General features: G+C 40.0%; 1 protein-coding gene across 4 annotated transcripts in view; it reads right to left on the reverse strand.

The window, feature by feature from the left end:
• Window positions 1–19,319, reverse strand: part of PARD3B (par-3 family cell polarity regulator beta) — a 416,855-nt gene that overhangs the window by 81,021 nt on the left and 316,515 nt on the right. For 3 of the 4 annotated variants that reach the window (XM_069022266.1, XM_069022267.1, XM_069022269.1), the window contains 2 exons: window positions 16,525–16,635; window positions 663–959 (listed from right to left, as the gene is read on the reverse strand). In XM_069022266.1, the coding sequence (XP_068878367.1) occupies window positions 663–959; window positions 16,525–16,635 (408 nt within the window). The remainder of the gene's footprint in view (window positions 1–662; window positions 960–16,524; window positions 16,636–19,319) is intronic. The other variant, XM_069022270.1, reaches the window with a different exon arrangement.

Here is a 19,319-nt window from a genome sequence, read left to right on the forward strand (position 1 = left end):
GTTTTCCCTTTAACTCAGGAAAAAACTTGACCATCGTTCTTTAATGCTGGAAGCTTGACAGTAAGGATTAAAAATTGTTCTTTCCTTCCCACTTAGTTATTGGAAAGGCTGCGAAAGGCAATCAGTCTTGTGAAGCCACACTTCACAGTCTGCATAAAAATGCCATGATTCCCAGTCCTCTCCCCAAACTAATTGAAAGTGTGTAATACCACACAGCTGGGAAATTCTAAACCATAAACATATACAATATATCATGCTACCATACAAAACCTGTTACTAATCGGCACTTGATGATCTGCAGGATCGAAAGGGATCTGAAAACTGAGATTATTTTTGCTGCAGGGTAAGAACTTTTCCCAACTGAAAGAGGAAAAAACACTGTCTCAGCAGTGCAGAAATTGGACTGCAGTCAGTTCATTCATTCTGTTTGTGAAATATGGACTTTCCTTTAATGATTTCTGTTTGACTGCTGTCTTGCTCAGATGCTCTGGGGCTACTGCTGCAGCAAATCTTGCTTTTGGGTAAGAGGAAATTCATGGCTTTCTAGGCAGTAAATTCAGGGGCTTGGGGCATCTGCACAGTCCCGTGTCTGACCCCCTGCCTAGGCCCAGGCTCCCTCCCCATCAGCTATCATTTTTTGGAATGCCAGGTGGCAATCTTACCTGTCACCAGAAGTCTGCGGGTAGTGCTGCTTGTTTATTTTTGCATACAATCCTTCCAAGTGCTCCCTCTCCATTGGTGCTGAGGAAGAATCCCGCAGATAAACAAAGGTTTCTCCTACTGCCGGTGATGAGGGTCTGTAGATGCTTGCTGTGGGATAAGCCTCTCGGAAGTGGTTCACCCTGGCATAGTTTGGATCCACCTCATCATCATCAATGTCAGGTCCTCCAGGACCAGTAGAATAATCACTCAGGCCTCTCAGTTGCTTTTGCCGTAACTCGTGATGCTTTGCACCAATCCTAACAATTCAAATCAAAGAACAAATATACAGTGGGATCTGCTTCAACAGTGACCATCACACATACTTGAAACATGAACCCTGAACCCAACCATTTAGAGCTTTCAGTACACTGTGAAACTGGTGCCAGATAAAACAGAGTAGTGCATGCAGCAATTTTGTTCTTCATATCTGACAATCATCTTTGTAACCAAGCTTGGTCATCATCTGATGACAAAAAATTCATGCTGAATATAGTGTGGCTTTTCACAAGTGTAGATGCACAAACACACACAGGTTTAATTCTACACCTACATTCTGCATTGCAGTTGAATACACCTAACCCAATCCTGAAACTTTTAATCTAAATTAGCCAGTAAAATTGTTACTGACCCTTGGTTACTTGACCTACCTAGATTCTCCTAAATACATTAACTTGTGAAAAGCACATTAAATGTGAATGCAAATGGAGAGATGGCACATTTGTCTCAAATCAAAGGACCACAATTAATTTGCTGAAGATTTAATTTTTTAAAAAATTTATTTCGGCTACATAAATGTGAAAATCATGCCTTATTATATAGGAGATAAGGACAAAGTAAAACAGCAAATAAATTAATAGAAATTTGACAGAAATGAATTGGTACATATAAGTGAATTAAAGACTGTTACTGGCAGTATTCCACTGTGATAAAGCCTTAAGTGGTATTACAAAATGCTGCTGCTAATCAGGGCCATTGTGTAATCTCTTTGGAACAGTAAAACATATTCAGGTAAATTTCAAGCTAAGATGATATTCAGTGATTCAACATTGCTGCTGGAGAAAAAAAAAAGTGCAGGAAGACCTTGAGCTCTTCTGTTAACTGCTCAGCTAGTCTTCAACACAGTGTGATTAAGTGCAGTGAGATGGATCTGGCAGAATGCTGACCACAGTATGTAATAAACAGCATGTACAGAAAATAGAGGAGCATGGAGGAAGAAACAAGGAACAAAAGAAAGATACAAAGATTCAATACCTGACAGAAGTCAACATTTGCTTTTGACTGTAACTGGAAATGCAATAGCAGCATAGAAAGAACAGTATCATTTGTACCATAGGAGTATAAGTGAAAAGGGTCTGGCAGACTTGGTTATCCCAGTAGGGCTTAATGGCCTCAGGACTGTGCATATTGAAAAATAAAGGTGTTCTGAAGAAAGTCTTTAAAAGGCATGGAGAGAAAGGTTCCCTAAAGAAACAGATGAGCACACTGGGAACTTCCATCTGACAGACAGGAACTGTTTGAATGGGACAGTGCTGAATGGGATTCACACTAGTTATTTTGTTTCACTAGATTTGTATCATCAAAATAAATGCTAATACTTTGGAAGTAATTTGTGGATAAAAAAGTTCAGAAATAATTCTAATGAGAACAACATGCCTTTCTACACATATACTTGGGTACATCAATGTGTACCACTCATGCTTTCCAGTTCCACATCTCCAATAACTGTGCTCGGACAAATCTAGAGGTGATGCTGATTTTCAATGCTTAAAATGTAATCATACTTTACAGCAGGGGATACATGCTGTATACATCCTCCTGCATAGAGGATACAGTCATTGAGGGGATGGGTGCCCACTTTTCACTCTGCCTTCCCTCAGTGAAGCAGATGATCGTTCTCCTGTCTGGTACTCAAATCCTGTGTGCCCCACCCGGGGTACCACATGCAGCTTTGGGTGCCTCAATGTAAAAAGGACACCAAAGTGTTGGAGTGTGTCCAGAGGAGGGAAACCAAGATGATGAAAGGCCTTGATGGCAAGACTTAGGAGGGCAGCTGAGGTCACTTGGTTTGTTTAACCTGGGAAACTGTGGAGTGCTTCACCCTCAATTAGTGACCAAAAAACCCTAAACACAGAATTCAGTGCAGGAATATATCAAATGAGATAAAAGTCCTGCGGCACACATGGGTATATATATACACAGTACACAGACAGAAAAATGGGAGGAAACTACATTCCAAGGAATGGTCTGATCACATGTCAGTGCAGAAGGCATGGCACAGACCTGAGATGAGTCACACGAGTTTCTCAGAAAATGATGAGCCTTCATGTTCTCTGGACCAGTACATCACTGGGCCCCCAGGTATCTGAGACCGCTTTGAAAGCAAGAGTAGTGCAGCCAGCAGCATCACGCTAATCTTGCTTTCATGTCTGATAGAAAGAGTAATTTGTCCTGCTATCAATACTGGTATATTCTGCACAACAAAAGCTGGAATTAGGTCACCACAATTTTCTTTTGTTCCTGTGAATAAGCCTAGCTTCTTCAACTTCTCTTTCTGAGTGCAATCTTCAATTGCTGCCAGCATTATAAGTAAAATCTTATCAAAACCAATTTTTTCCATTCTATATTATATGGACCAGTCATTACCAGCCTATGTGAAATTCTTTATGATCAATGTTTCATCCTTTCAATACATCTATTACAATTGCATTAATATTTCTTGTTTTCTTTTTACTCTTCTGCACAAATCTATAAAATTTGCTTGGTGATCTCTTTTTCATTTCAATCCAAACATTCAAATATAGGGAAACAAACTATCTGTTTTTTCTTTCTTTCTATTTACCTGTCCTTTTATGCCTTCTCACATGTTTTTCACCTTTGAAATTTCTCACATTTTTGTGAAGTTTTAAATTTCCACACTGTATTTCAGCATCATGTTTTCACACAGTTTTAAAGCAATCTTTGCCGTAGCACATACCAGTAGCTGCCCAGGAATTCTTTACTGAGGGGAAAAAAAAAAAGAATGTGCTGTTCATTCCATAATTTCTTTAATGCTCTGCCAACTCTTCTAGAAGCAGGTTACTTCTCTATATCCCACTCTATTCATTCACCATTTCTGCACCTCCCTCTGAAATTCCCCCTATCTGAAACAGCAAAACCCTTATTCCCTATCCCAAAAAAACCTCCTGAACCAACCAACAAACCAAAAAAACTTTTAACTTAACACAACTGTAATGGCAAACAGCTCATTGAACAATTACTACAAGACAGCCCCCCAACTTGAAGCACCAGATGGGTCTGGTTAAACAACTGGTGCAAATATGTGAAGAAAGATAAAATGTCCCTTAGCACTATGATGCTGGCAGTGAAACCAGAGCTGAGGAGAGGTACAGATCACCATCTCAACAATTTAGTGTGGCACTAAAGTTTCTCCAAACTTCCTGATGAGGTAAAGGGAAAAGAAAACTCATACAGAATAAACGGAAGTTACATATATTTCCTTTTGAGTAACTCATATTAAGTCTGCTTGCTCTCTTCCCCCACCAAGAACACTGTGCTCTCCAGTTAAACCACTGCACAACCGCACCAACTCCCCTTAGCTGTGTTTCTGTAAAAACAGAGCCTTGGCACACAAGCATCCAGGACAGGCAACAGAAGTGCCATATCAAGAACTGCCTTTTCTTTTTTTTCTTGTGACCCATCTTTTTCTCAACAGCATCCAAACATGTATCCTACTCTAGACTTTCTCTACAACAAATAGGTTGGACTCAATGACCTTAAAGATCTTTTCTAACATAGTTTATTCTGTGATTCTGTGAAATATTTTCAGAAAATATATAGTTTGATAAAAAATACATAACCTTAATACAACTCCAGGCAACATTTTGAAAACACGTCAAATGAAGACAGAATCCATACATGTACTGTACTTCTGGAAGTCGGACACAGTATTTTGAAAACACTTCTGTATACCTCATGTACTGTTCAGTAGCACACCCCCAGAGCTATAAATCAAGGAACGCTCTCATTTATCTTTCAAATAATCTTCTCATTTGACATATCTGCACAAATCATACACAGTCACTTCTCATCTAGTAACACACACAAAGATGCATATACCTAGAGTGCAGCAGCCATGAAAGGGTTAACAGCCCAAACAGCTCCTTCCAGCTGCAGCTCAGACACACGATTGAGTTACTGTGGCTTAACAAGTTATTGTGTTCCTGCTGAGCTACTGTCAATGACCACATATGTATTCACCGCCTGTGACAAACACAATGTAAAACGCTTTAGCCTGACATGGGTGACAGAGACACTGACAGGCAAAAGCTGGATTAAAAGACTGCAGAATACACAGAGTGAAGCAGCTGCAGGAAGGGATGTGAACTACCTCAAGAAAACTCCAGAAGAGCTGAGCAGAAGTGACTTTTGGAGAAGACCCAGAAACGCTTTTGGGAATGGAATGTGAGGGCTAGGAAAAGCCGTAAGAGATACTTCTCATTTCTTGGCCCGGCAGTTGGAAGGTGGGTGGGTGGATGGGTTACAAGTGGGTAACAAGAAAATGCTGAAGCTTCTAAGACTCTCTGAAAATTGAAATTAAAATACAGGACTTAATGTTACCAGTTCAGTAGCCCAAAGAAGGTCAGGGTGGAGCTGTGGAGCCCAAAGATGGCCTCCAGTGGGAAATGAACAGCAAGACACTGGCTGCAGCCCAACCTGCACTTCTGGGTGCCCAGCTGCAGCCCCAGCTCAAAAATGAGCTCTGCACACTGAGGCACAGACTAATGAGCTGTCGCTCTGCATCAGCACAAGACAAGGACACTCATGTCCTCCTGACTCATGTCTCCCAGGCTGGAGACAGGGTGCCTGCTGCCCAACAGGACAGACAAGAAGCAATTCAGTGGCACTGACACCTACTAGGTCTGACCAGAGTGAAACACCTGCACGTGGCAAGCTTGGCCCAGGAGAGACCATGGGCTCTCCTACTTGGAGACCTGCAAAGCTGCATTTCACATCACAACAGCTGAGTGTAGGGACAACTAACCAAAACAAGCCCACAACAAAAAGTACCATGTTTTTGGAGGTGTTTGAACTCCTCCTCCCTTGCACTCACCATGAGCTCTGAGAAAATCCTGTTTCTTCTGACTTTCCAGGTAAAGAGTAAAAGTGATGTAACTTTGTTTTACTTACCATGCACTGGTCACATACTTAGTACTGAGCAGAGCACAAAGAATGACACGTTTTGAGCCCCAAGGTGCCTAAGTAGTCAAACGCAGAACTGAAAAAGCATTTGCTAAGCAAAATAATGTATTTCACAAGGGGACCTTGTTTATACTTCAGATGAATACAGCAGTATTTCTTATATGGTGGTTTCAAACAGACTTTGTGGAAGCATGAGCAGGTACATAAATGAGCAAGATGCTGGCAAAGTCAATGAAAGATGTTCCTGGGGAAGAAGAACAAATAACAAGCACAGACAAAATGTGTAACAGAAACTGGGCCATAGGTCTTTCAGGATAATTTCTATTCCGTTTGCAATAAGAGGAGTGAAATAAAAGCAGGGAATCCAGTGTGCATGCCATCACTTTAAGGTATACCTGAACTTAAGAGGACCTGATCCTTAAAGTCTTTTGAGACTATATTAGCATCATTGAGATGCTAAACATTCTTCTACTCAGTTGGTTGTTCCTTGAGAACAGCAGAATAAAAGCTGCTTCATTGCTTTTTTCCCCACTCATGTGACTCTCTCTGAGATCTACATACTGTAATGATTACTCATTTTACATCTGATTTAGTGTCTGCTTTTGTGTCTCATTTACCTAATTCATACATATATTGAGTAACGGGTTGTCTAGAGGCAAGCAGTCTATTTCTGCAGGAGGTCACTTAGATTTCCACTGAGTTTAATGTTTTAATTCCTTTTTAGCTGCTAGCAAAATATATTTTGGTAACTAAAATCTTGTTTTTTCATTCATTTACATAATAGTGAAATAAATACATCCTTCCTTTAGACATTCATAAGCCATAATCACTGATGGGAATGGGCATATTTCAGTTGAGTATCTGAGGAGATAATTTCAGTACAGTGCTTTTAATTTTTTTAATTTCATAATCGTTTCTCAGACAGACATGGCCTATAATGACATTAACAATCCTATTCAAACCTGCATCTTTTATCAGCAGAAGACTCATCTTTATTTTTTCAAGTATTATCACCTAACAAAACTCTAGAGGCAGGCAAGTCCCATAGCTTAAAAAAAAAAAAAAAAAAAGAAATCCACCTCTTGCCAGCAAATTGAAGACATCTGATATGGACTCACAAAGAATCAAACAATATCTAATTTAGTATTATCTTTCAGGGTATTCTACTGGAGGCATATTTGTCAGAAACATCCTCTCCGTAAGCTATGCAAGTTCTTCTTCATTCCAGCTCATTCTGTTGTGCTGGATTTGAACATCTCCCCCATAATTAGTATCTGTAATTGTAAACAAGAATAGAAACAGTCTCAGAAATAAAAAAAGGCAAGCCACAAATTCAAGGGAGTTAGAGACTAACTCAGAGTCACAAGACATAGCCCTTGTAGCAGCATTAAATGCCCAAATGGTAAAAACCCACCAATCCATAAAATATCGCCTGTTCCAGATAACTACTGCATGCCTGTAAAATACTGAACTGACCAGAGAAACTGCATTTGGAGGGCTTAAATAAAGAAAGGGAGGACAGAAAAACCTAAGAAGGAGATAGAGCTATGCCGACCTTAAAATTTATGACAAACTGAAGATGAAACATAGCCCTTTCATACCACAAAATGAGGAATGGGAGCTTTGGATGGACAAGACTGAGGTCTTAATTTTCTTCCATTTATTTCCGAGGTGACAAGGAGTGATTACCAACTTACACAGGATCCTGCCCTCTAAAGAAAATCCTGGATCTAATGAGGTCAGTGTGTTTTCCCCCATCTTGTGAACTTTAACAAGAACATGATTTTTACCCTTGCTGTTAAATCAGAGAAAGTTTTTCTGCCTGTCTACATTAGTTGTACACTGGGTGAAAAGCAGCAGATTACAGAAAGCCAACTATCAGAAAAGCCAAGTATATTATAGTCTATAGTTTACTGCATTATGTAATTTTCTTTGCTCACAACTACCCCGGAGTTACCATCTTGAAGTGATAATATCAGTAAAATTCAGATTGTAAGGATCCTCTGAAGGTCATCTTGCTCAATCTCTTGCTGAAAGCAAGGCTAACTGCACAGATCAGGTTTCTCAGTCTCCTGTCAACAGGATGTTCTTTGTTTTTGTGACAATGTAGATTAAGGAGTGGAAACACTCCATGTTTGTCAAAATTACTTTGACATCTTTCACCTGAGATGTTCTGATGCCTTTAAGAGCTCCTCCTGCAAAATGGCCTTGAGTCTCCAGAGACTTTGCAGCCCTTAGCTGCAATTGCAAAGCCCAGTGATGACTTAAAGGAATTCTCAGGTTGCTGTCATTTGCACTTTTCTGTTAAAAAGATATGTAAGGTGCTGAGCACATCATACCTGAGCCCCTTTTGTGAAAATTAACTCATTCTGGAACAAACAGTCATGAAAAGAGAGTCAAAATAACAATACACTTGGAAAATAAGACTTAACTTTGCTTACACTTTAGACATTGGGAACTTAATGTCAGGAATGCACACAGTACCAATTGCAGTCAAAGCCACATAATCATCCCTCCTCCAATCTCTCCAGCTGAGACTTCAAACTGTTTCAGAGAAGTTCATCAGACAAACAGAGAACAAGTATAAAGTAACCACAGCATACCTGCAGAAAAGCTATGGGGAGACAGAGACATCCATCTATCAACTTATTCACTGCCAGTGACTAACTCAGCTCCAGAAACTGCTGTAGCAGGTATCAATCAAAACCACTGAGGACTGGTAACACTGTCTTGAGAAAAATACCAGAGAGATTGTAATGACCATGGGAAAGCACAACATTGATCTGACACCTCATGAAAACCCAACATTCCCAACCACATGCAGTAACACAGCCTGGGATAGACCCAGGAAGGCGGGCAGCTACTGAGTCCCTGGGGGCCATCTCCATCAGTAAGGGGGCATCCTTCGAACATCTTCTGAATAGATACTTGCAGCTCCACTTCCTAGTGACACCTCAGAAGTTCACACAACCATCTCTGCAACTGCATAAACATTATGCCTGCCTTTGAATGAAATCATAGTAGTGGAAGGAACAAGCCTAGCTTCATGCGATATGATACTCCATGCACATTTCTTTATTCTACACATGACATTGAACCTGGAACCTATTGAAAAGAATCCCTCTGTACAAGAACAGGGACAAACTCCATCAGTTAGTCTGGGATTCACAGGTTGCTTCTAATTAACAGTCCTTGATTTCAAAGCAAAACTCAGATTTGACTGAGCAGTCAAAGCTTTAAGACTTCCAGATATTTTGGTTTAAGATCACTATGGAGATTTACACATGCAAACAGATTTCCTGCCTGTCTGTCTGCATGAGTTGCATTCTCATTTTTATCCTATAGTAGCTAAGGGAGTCTGAAAACAGGAATTCTGTGCTGTGGCACTACTTCAAAGTGCATGCCAAAGATTTATGATAGACTTTCATAAATCACAAATGGAAGGGCAAGGAATGAGATACTGCTTCCAAGTAATTCTTATGCCCTTATTGATTCCGGAGTGGGCAAGAACTGACCTACATTCAGTACTGCATCCAAGAAATCCCTAGGCCAGGACAGTCTATCTCCTAGAAAGCACTCTTAGCCTGGTTGGCTAGTACCTGGGCCAGTTTCACTTTATCAGTTTGGCCTGTAAGTTTCTAGCAGCATTTCAGGTTTACAGAACCAAAACAACCATCAAGTAGTAAAACTCTGATATATACAGAAGAGAACCACACATTGGCCCATGTAAGCAAGAAAGAGCCAGGCCATTGCCCCTGAGCTGCTCTGACCTCTTAGGTGGACAGGTGGCACAGCTTGGGAAAATGTGTCTCCAGATCAAACCAGTGCCTCAATAACAAGAAAACAAGGATGCTAAATGGCTTGGATAAGAATTTTGAGGGCACAGGTATGACACCTAGAAGTGCTATTTCCATCAGTGTGCAACACCTGGAATAGTGCTGTGATAGTTCAAGAAAAAGGCCAATTCCATGTGCCATTCTGTCATCATCAGTTCTTAATGTTCTTAAGCTAGGACAATCTGGGACCAACTGTAGACCTAATGTCTTAAAAATGTCCTCCAGCAGTGAAAAAGCCACATGAAGCGGCTCAAAAATTGTTATCTGGTTCTAAATGTTACAACAAAACCTGTGAAGGGTAGGTGAGACTCATCAACCTCAGCTACTCATAACCAAACATCAGTCTCCCAGTGTTCCATGGTAGGCTTTTATTACATGTTCTGGTATGCAGAGCAGCAGCAGATCTAAAATGAGAATCATTCAGAATCAATGGGTTGGGATTAATCTGTCCTCCTGTCCAGTGCAAGTGCTGCCACAGTAATAAACAGAAATCTGATAACTTCATACTGTCAGCACAAAATGAAACTATGACCTTGACCCATGCAACAGCATCCAGTAATTTTTTCATAACTTCAACATACCATACTACACGGCTATGATCTAATAAGAATCTAAAAGTAATTAACTGGAATTTTTGAAAACTGAAGCCTTAATCAAATATGTATTCTTATCAGGGTTGCAAGCCAGCAATAAATTGGGACATTTAAAAAACTGGGATCCAATCCAATCCGTGATCTGATCAGGGTTCAATGGTTATAATAAATTGGGAGTATTAAAACTGGGATCACATCCAACACTTTATTTTGTCTAAACCACAGGACCTAGCTATGCTGCAGAGTCAGGAATACTCAATGAACAGATATACCATGTTGGATTAACCCTTAATAACTAATGATGCAGAAGCTCAGGTGTCCTAAAAAACATGTGGTTTAGCACAGAGCTTAATGGTGAGAATAGCAATTATGAACATTTAATCAGACATCAATATGAACTATAAACAGCCATAATAATGCTTTTAGACTTGGCAGGTGGAATACACAGGAACAAAAGCTACATGGGATTGGCAAAAATGTGCACGTGTATGAGCATACTCTAAGGTACACCACACATTGAGAAAAATCATACTTTGATTTTTGCAACAGTCTGAATTTCAACTTTCGATTTGAAGCAATTTGGCTTTTCTACCATACTGCCATGTATCCATCTATTCTCATTTCACTTTGGTTTCCAGTAACATACAGATTGTTTGTAATTAAATATAATGAAACAAATGCTTACAGAAAGGGAATGAAGTTTCATTCCCGAGTAGTCTCTCCTAAGTGGACTCTAAACGTTTTTAGTTCTGTAGGATGCATCCCTTTGTGCAGGGATCTTGCAGCTGCAAAATTAAACCTCTGTTTGCCAAATATAAAAAGCATATGTATTGATTTTTTAACTATGGGAACAGGCAACAAGCACCAGGGCTGGTAAGACAAGAGAGAAATGCTCTTCAGTTGCTGGAAGGTTTCTGAAAAGTAAAGGAAATTCAGTCTTTAATATAAAAACTGAAACCATTTAGTTTTACCCGAACTTGAGATATAACTTAAGCATTCAGTACAGATATTGAGAAAGCAGGGGCTAGATATACCTTCTGCTTCTCTAACACTCTACTCAAACCTTAATACTATTAAAAAAATTTCCTCAATTAATTCCAATGAGGGCTACAAAACCAAGACTGTTTTAACAAAACTACTCCCACAAATACATGCAGAGGATTATTTTTTACATGGAGTGCCTCCTTATTAACTAACCCTCATGCTACTTTAAAAAATCATCCTATTTTCAACAAGGAGCTTCATTTTGTAAATTTTATTCTAATGTCAAGTAAATGTTCAATTCTGTTGGAAGAGAGACTTAGGTCTCACTAGGAAAATCCCAGTAAAATAATATTAAACAAATAGGAAAAAATATTTTTCTTTCAATCGATAGTCACTTTATTTGCATTTGGAAGGCAAACAAATTATGATGTGTAAAACTCAAGCATCTAATATATTTATCCAGTCTGTTTTACAATGGCTTTCAAATGTTAGAAAATTAAAACACAACCCCAAATGAGTGGGGAAAGAAATGGAGTAAGGGGTGAAGAGAAATCTTTTTTGAGGGAAGGAAAAGACAAGGCCTCTTCCAGTATTTAATAATGTAGCAAACATCTTGCTGTTAAAATGATAAATTCTGAGTAATTTACACTGAACACACTAAAAATACAGATTTGAGTCATCTTGATCAAAATAACCCTCAGATATAGCATTTTCTTTTTCCTTCTATGGGCAGATTCTCAACCTTTGGAGCACATGTTTTATTACAGCCAAACTCTTTGAAGCATGAACAAAACGATGAGTTTATTTAAAACAGGGCCTCAGTCCAATGAAGCATGTGACTTGTGTCAGGAAAGACAAACCACCACCTCAAAGAACTGTACCACCAGTTAAGACAGTACTCCTGAACTATCATGAACTCCTGTCTTTTTCCACTCAGGTTTCACTGACATTGCATCACCTTGCACAACGAAAACTAAAGGAGGTAGGGGGAGAAGAAGAAAATAATTTAAAGGAGATGCTCAATTCATATTCAATTGGACACAGATAAGGCTATTACTAAAGAAGAAATGCCTAACATCCAAAATTCCTGTTCACTACTTGAAGTTTGCAGAAGTAGTAGTCGTATAATAAAGTATTGGCTTTGAAAAGAAGGGAAGCCTGGGGCTGAGGTCTGGAATGAATTCCTAGCCTGACAGGGACTTTTTAGGAACTTGGACAAGCAGCTGCACTGCCTGCATGTCACATTCCCACCCAGAGGACACTTTTTTTTCCTGTCAGGTTTTCTCTCTTTCACCTCAACTGTAAGTGCTTTGGGTCAGGCACAAGCTTTCCTAACAGCAATGAACACAGTGAGACCTTGATCTTGGTGGGGATTGCTAGGGAATACATGCAGTAAAAAAAAAAAATGATGTCAGCATTCCAGTGCAGGATGCGGAGCTGCTTCAGAGAACTGCAGCTACAAGGCACCACAGAGAGTTTGTACTGAAAACTGAGACTGGGACAATGTGGAATGGAAATAGAAATTACTAGGCTAGTGAAATACTAAATTTATTTTCACTTTCTGTGGTTCAAATCTGAAACTTGGCAACCCATAAAAGGAGTTGCCAGGCAAATTTATGCTGAGGACCAATGTGCAAGCAAATCCCATCCCTTTGGGAATCATCTGCACTACAGAGTGAGCACTGAATACTCTGTCTGCATACGCCTACTAGCTCTAACACATTCTGGATGTGCCAGACTTGTTGCACATGCACTGTTCAATTCCTTCCCTGTGCAAGCAGGAAATCCAACCTGTTTCAAGCATGATGGGCTTACACTCATGCAGCACACCTACATAAGAGCTGATGTTTCTTGTCAGAACCAGAGTCACTGAGCTTGTACTGCACAGCCAGCCCATAATTGTGCAGTGAACACATTTGACATTTTTGCATGTCTAAAACTTGTCAAAATTTCTGGAAGACGGCTGCAGTCTTTACAGAAATCCTATCCCTGGGATTTTGTGAAATATTGTTGTGCCTATCCAATACCAATCAAAAAACTCTGCAAAACTATGAGAGACAGCCTAGTCCTGTAAACTGAAAATGCACTTCCTACTGAAAAAGATTTCTCAGCTGAGATCTTGGAACAGTATTCTGCTTTTTGGAGATCTGCCAAGCATATATTGCATGCAAAACCAATATCCAAAACCAGGCGAGTTCCACAGCTGCTAAGATGCTGAAAAGCACTTGATCATTAATCCTGTCACACCCAGCCCAAAAATCAGCTACTCCAACCTCTTCTACTAGTGTCCAAAATGGACAACGTGGCCTCTGAAAAAAGAAAAAAACGGTCCGATGAAAAATCATAGTATCAGTTAGTATGGTAGGCAGTCAGCACTTTAGAAAACTGTTGAAGCAAAAAAACTGACTTTAGGATTGTAATAATTGGATTGAGGATCTGAACAAGAATTATTTATACAGCTAGTCTTGGAAAATTAAAATTAGGTGTACATTTAAGTTAATGCTAGAAAGGCTAAATGTTAGAAAAGCAATTTTAGTTTGTTCAAGCTGTTAAAGATAGGATTTGATCACAGGTATCAGGGGACAACACTTGCTATATTTTTGTAGTCTCTTCTACTACTATATCCCTAGTAGTTCTACCATACGCTCACTTCACTCAAGGAGAACAGATTTGAAAATATGACTGCATTCTACTAAGCTTCAGTTTTATAAATATGAGACCAAGTATGCAGGATAGCAGCTAGTGAAGTCACAGGAGCAGATGATCTATGGTGTGAATGTCCCACAAGGTTTTCTTTGCCAATATGTGCATTAAAATCTTGGACTTGAATTACATTATAGAATTACTAAATCTTGGGACAGAGCTATAAAACTTGTCTTTACTGTCTTACTGAGCATCCTCATTAGGTGAACAGGCAACAACTAAGCAAAAGGACTGATCTACCTTCAAGTCAGGTAACATTTTCTTAGTGATTTTAATCAATTTCCCAAACAGTTTTTACCCACACAATCTAATTTTCCTCTAACAAAAATAAAACCTCTTCTATTTTATGATCAGCTGAAGAAGGGTTCAATAGTCAGCCTGTAGGTAGTCTTATGTGGGCAAACACACAGCCCACATGCTCTTACTTAATTTAGAAAGGTGAAGCAAATTGCTTGTTTTCACAGCATGTGTTGCATTCCTTTGAGGATATCATAGGGAAAATTTCTTCACTATTTTTCTGGGTTTAATTTTTATTTTTTAATTTGAAACCCCCAAAGATAAAAGATTTACTACCTGATACAAAAGCATGATATTCCTATTCTTGTGCCTTACAGAAGAAGAATCAAATAAGTGAGTTAAAAATATCATCTTGGTTCATCCATTTCTCAACACACCTGCTGTTCTCCATTTTCAGTCAAAAACTCTTCCAGGTCAAAACTGAAATCATTACTAGAGAAACCAGAATGATGAAGACATTGAGCTGCCAGTTTCCAATGCAGCCGTACCAAGTTACTGTCAATCAGTGACTGCAATTAAAAAAAAGCACACAACGCTAAAGAAATATTAAGAACAATTATCTTGTGTCCAATTGGAACGTTAGACCTCTAGACAGAAGGGTTCATTCCTTCCAGCCTGCCAACATTTCAGTAAATGACACTGGCCCTTTAACAGATGGGATACATGCTTCTTAGCTTGCCAGGATCCTAATAAAAGACACTGGCTTCTTTAAAATGAAGGACACATACCTCTCAAATTGCCAGTATCCAAATTGGGAGTCAGCAATTTAATATAAAGGCACTCATCAATCTGGCAAAATCAAGGACACGGCACAGAAATTTTAAAACAAATGGCACAAAGTTTCTCCTGACACTACTTAACTTAGATGAACTAAATACTTAAGCACTGGCTAAGCATATCCAGTAGCAGCACTGTAGTAACTAGATACCTTGCTAGCTTTTAAAATAGAAAAAATTAGCAGCAGCCTTCAAGAGTTTGGATTGACTTTTTTCCCCAATCAAACCCATTAGCTACCACTTACAGGGCTGACCAGGGACTGCACGACTCAAATGAAAGCAGGGTGTCTTTTCCCTGCGCACTGAGCAGTACCACAAAGGTTGACCATGTGGAAACACTCTGTCTGCCCAAAAGGAACCATGTCTGCCTCCATTCCCTCTCCCAGGAGCAGGATATTCCAGTGAAGGAGAGAGACCTCCAAAAGTTTTCTGCTTGCACTGACAAAATGTATTACTACAACTTGTAAAGTTTTACAGCAACTGCAGATACTTCTTGAGAGCCAGCAACTATAGGCTCTTTAACTTTTCTGAGAGCAGCCATCAGAGGGGAAAAAAAGACCTTTTTCAGCATATGAAGTACTTCTGGATGAGTTGGGGAAAGGGAAAGTGGAGTTTTCTGAACCTTGTTGACACTGACAAACTGTTTCCGGTTTCTGAAGGGTAGACGTAGGGGAAAGCAGAAAACTGTAAAATCTCTTAATCTGGAAAGGAAAGGAATTCACTAAGACTGGGCATAGGAAAGTGTATTTTATGACCTGGACAGAATCCCAGGGTCTTACCTCAGAAATACAACTCCTAGCTGGCGCACACCCGGCTTCTTGCCTTGCCCCTCTTGCCCACCCTACTGCTGGCAGACTCCTGCCTGTGCAGGCTGATTTTAACCATCTGAATCTGCTTTCTTCCAGGTGTCCCTTGGCATATTCAACATTTGTTGCATACACATTTCTGCAACATGTGGCTTACCAGCAAACACTGTGCAAAATAGAACATACCAAAATACAAAAACTACCATGTGATGGCACAGCCAGATGAAACCAAAGAGGTCTGAAGTGCTGGAAAACAATGGCAGAAGCTGTCAGGAGAGAAGGGAGGAGGTTCTTGCTGTAGAGAAGTAGAGGAGAAAATACTAAGTCAGCTGGTCCTGGGAATGGGCAGAGGTGCAACAGGTTTTGAGGGAACTGATCTTCACAAGCTAAAGCAGAAGCTGGGATTTGCATGCTAAAGTGAAGTGCACAGAAGCTGCAGGAGAACAACAAGCTCCTGTCACACAGCAGCTCTGACTCGGCCAGGACTGGCCTAATGCTCTTGGTTGCCTGGACCTAATTGCAGTGGGCATTGTGTTGGACAGGCAGGCTGGGTGGCTGTTCCTTCAGGAGACACCTTGCTCTGAAGTTTTTCACTTGATGAACAAAGATACTGCTGCCATTTACTCACCTTTCACGTTCATCTTTCATTTTCTCCAGCTCCTCCTCCTTAAGCATGCCTTGCTTTGCAGTCTCCTTCTGATCTGCCTTCCCACTTTTATCTTCTTTCTTCTTTCCAAATCTGTTAAAGATATCAAGGAAGGAGTCATGAGGAAATAATTACAGAAGAAAAAACAGTACTTATCTATCATAAACCACAGAAATTTTAGGCAATCAAAACACCAAGTTTTTATCTTAGTGACTCATAAATTTCCCACATTGGAAGATAAGTTATCAGTATTACCTGGGCCATATGCAGGAGGAAGGACTGGTTACAAATTGATTTGGACCCTGTACTTTTGAAAGCTATTGCTTGAAACTTAGTTGAAAAGCCCCATCAAACCTGAAATGCAGGGCATTGCAGAGCGGAATATTAATATGGCACATTTTAAAGTGCCTGAAGGTTCCTCTTGCCACACGACAGCTCTCTGAAAGTCATCTGCAGTGGCTGTGGTGTCAGCACCCAGACTGGGCCACTGTTCTGCTCTTACCAGTAACTCCTGTCTCTCATTCATGATGCACTAATTTTAGGATTTGTTCTTTGTTAAATGAGGATGCAATCAGAAAGAATAAAGTCTTGCTTTGTTCCAAGAGGACAAACCTAGACAGTTCATAAGAGCTCTTTTTTAAACTTCTGGGGTTTTCTTTCTGCCTAGTAATATACTATCATGTAATATTTATGCTGTGAAAGTCCTCCAGAGGCCCCAGTGGATTTGGGGCTGCCACTGTTGTTTTATAAACTGTACAAATATGCATAACAAGTCTGCTTTGCGCAGCCTATAAAAGGTGGCTGAACTGGGGAGATACATTTAATTTCTGGTGGTGTTAGGCAGAATACTGGGGTCAAATATACTTATGAATTATGGACCAAAACGTTTAAAAACCTCCCCTCCTCTTTACCAATTTGAAATTCTCTGTTCCACAAGTAAATGATCAACCTGTGTCTTCCCCTGCAAATTAATACATCCTTATATGCACAACAACAGCGTAGAGAAAAATAATTACTTTTTCATTATATATACTATATTGCAAACTAACTACTCTGACTCAAAACTGCAAACTCTTCTGTGAAAGTCTGCAGCATTGCCCCAGCGATCTTTCTTTTACCCTTTTTATTTTTCATGTCAGCCCAAACTGCCTCAAGTGGAACAGCTGAACTACTGTGCCTATATTTAAGCTGTAAATCATTGACTTTATGTTTCTCCACTGACAAAAGCAGAAATTTTGCAAACAGTCAGGCTCATAAGATAATGATTCAAATTTTTTGTGAATTTAATTAATAATTCTGAGCTTGTGGTCAAATGAAGTTACTGGGTTATCTGCAGCAAGTTGTCCAGACAATAAGAACTTGGTTAGAAAGGCAATGATGGATTTGAGAGACAGACACGTAGCATGTGGTACTAATAGAAAGGGCAAATACTACAGGTAGTAACATGAGATGCTTTCTTGTGGCTCTGTCATGGACTGTGCTGAGGCGCAGAAAGACTCCTCTCAGTGCACGGTTTTCTCTTTTTTCCTATGTGTTGCAACAGAGATAGATGGTGTCCTGCATTCTTTGAGAGATCCTTTGCTCAAAATATACATACACCTTGTCTACAAACAATCTTCAGTTCTTTTTTCATGGTCTCTACTCATTTCAGTGCTTCCAGAAATACAGTATATACTTTCCACGCTTTTACTTTTTCTGAGTGTAGAGCAGCACATTGATTTCACTGCTACTTTCTGAGTTCCAACAGTTCCAAGAGCCTGAAGTCACACACCCCATCAGAAGGTGGCGGTGGCAGTGAAGGCAGCAGTCAGGAAACATAAGAGAGAGACAGAGGTTGTACATACAGAGTGAGGAAAAATGAAGTAAGGAGGGTGCACAGGTATGAAATGACCCAGGTGAAAAAGAAAAGCCAAATGAAACTCTGCATATATTATTCTCTACAGAGACGCCAGGCAGTCAAACAAGAAATCACCTGGGTATGAGCACCAACAGGCTGCTCCTGAAAAGCCCTGCTTTCTGACTCTGGCTCATGCTGGGAAGGTCTCATGGCAGTTTTCTCAAGAGGCCATATTAGCACTTGCATCTTGGTCATAATCCAGCTCTGGTACTTTGTTTATATTCAGGCTGCCTGCTTTTTTCCCACAGTTTCAATTATAGGTTTGTGGAGTTCCATATTCAACTGTAGCATGCATTGATTTTGAAAACATTATTCTTGGGCATTTTGTATTGCTGCAGGGAGCTGAAGTTGGATATGTTGCATACTCAAGAGAAATGTGAAAAAAAAAGTCTTTAACATGCGTCCCTTTCAAGTCTAGATATTATTTCTTGCTTACTCGAGAAATACATTTTAAATAAAATGAAGTGACAATTTTGATTGCAGTAACTGCCAACATAACAAACCCTAGCAAAAACAGTGCTGTTTGCTGGTAGAGCTGTTCTTGCCATAAATTTGGCAAGCTTCAGTGTAATTATAAACTGGGAATAATGAGTTCATCTTGATGAAAACAACTTTTGTTGTTGTGCTGCATTAAAGGCAGCGTGGCCAGCAGTTTGAGGGAGGTGATTTTGCCCTTATACTCCACTCTTGTGGGACTCCATCTTGAGTGCTGCATCCACCTCTGGGGGCCTCCAACATACAAAGGGATGTGGACCCGTTGGGAGTGAGTCCAGAGGAGGCCACAATGATGCTCAGAGGGCTGGAGCACCTCTCTTAGCAAGAAAGGCTGGGAGAGAGAGGGTTGTTCAGCCTGGAGAATAATCCATGGAGACCTTGCAGC

The sequence above is a fragment of the Aphelocoma coerulescens genome, chromosome 7 (assembly GCF_041296385.1).
Source record: "Aphelocoma coerulescens isolate FSJ_1873_10779 chromosome 7, UR_Acoe_1.0, whole genome shotgun sequence".
Taxonomy (NCBI): domain Eukaryota; kingdom Metazoa; phylum Chordata; class Aves; order Passeriformes; family Corvidae; genus Aphelocoma; species Aphelocoma coerulescens.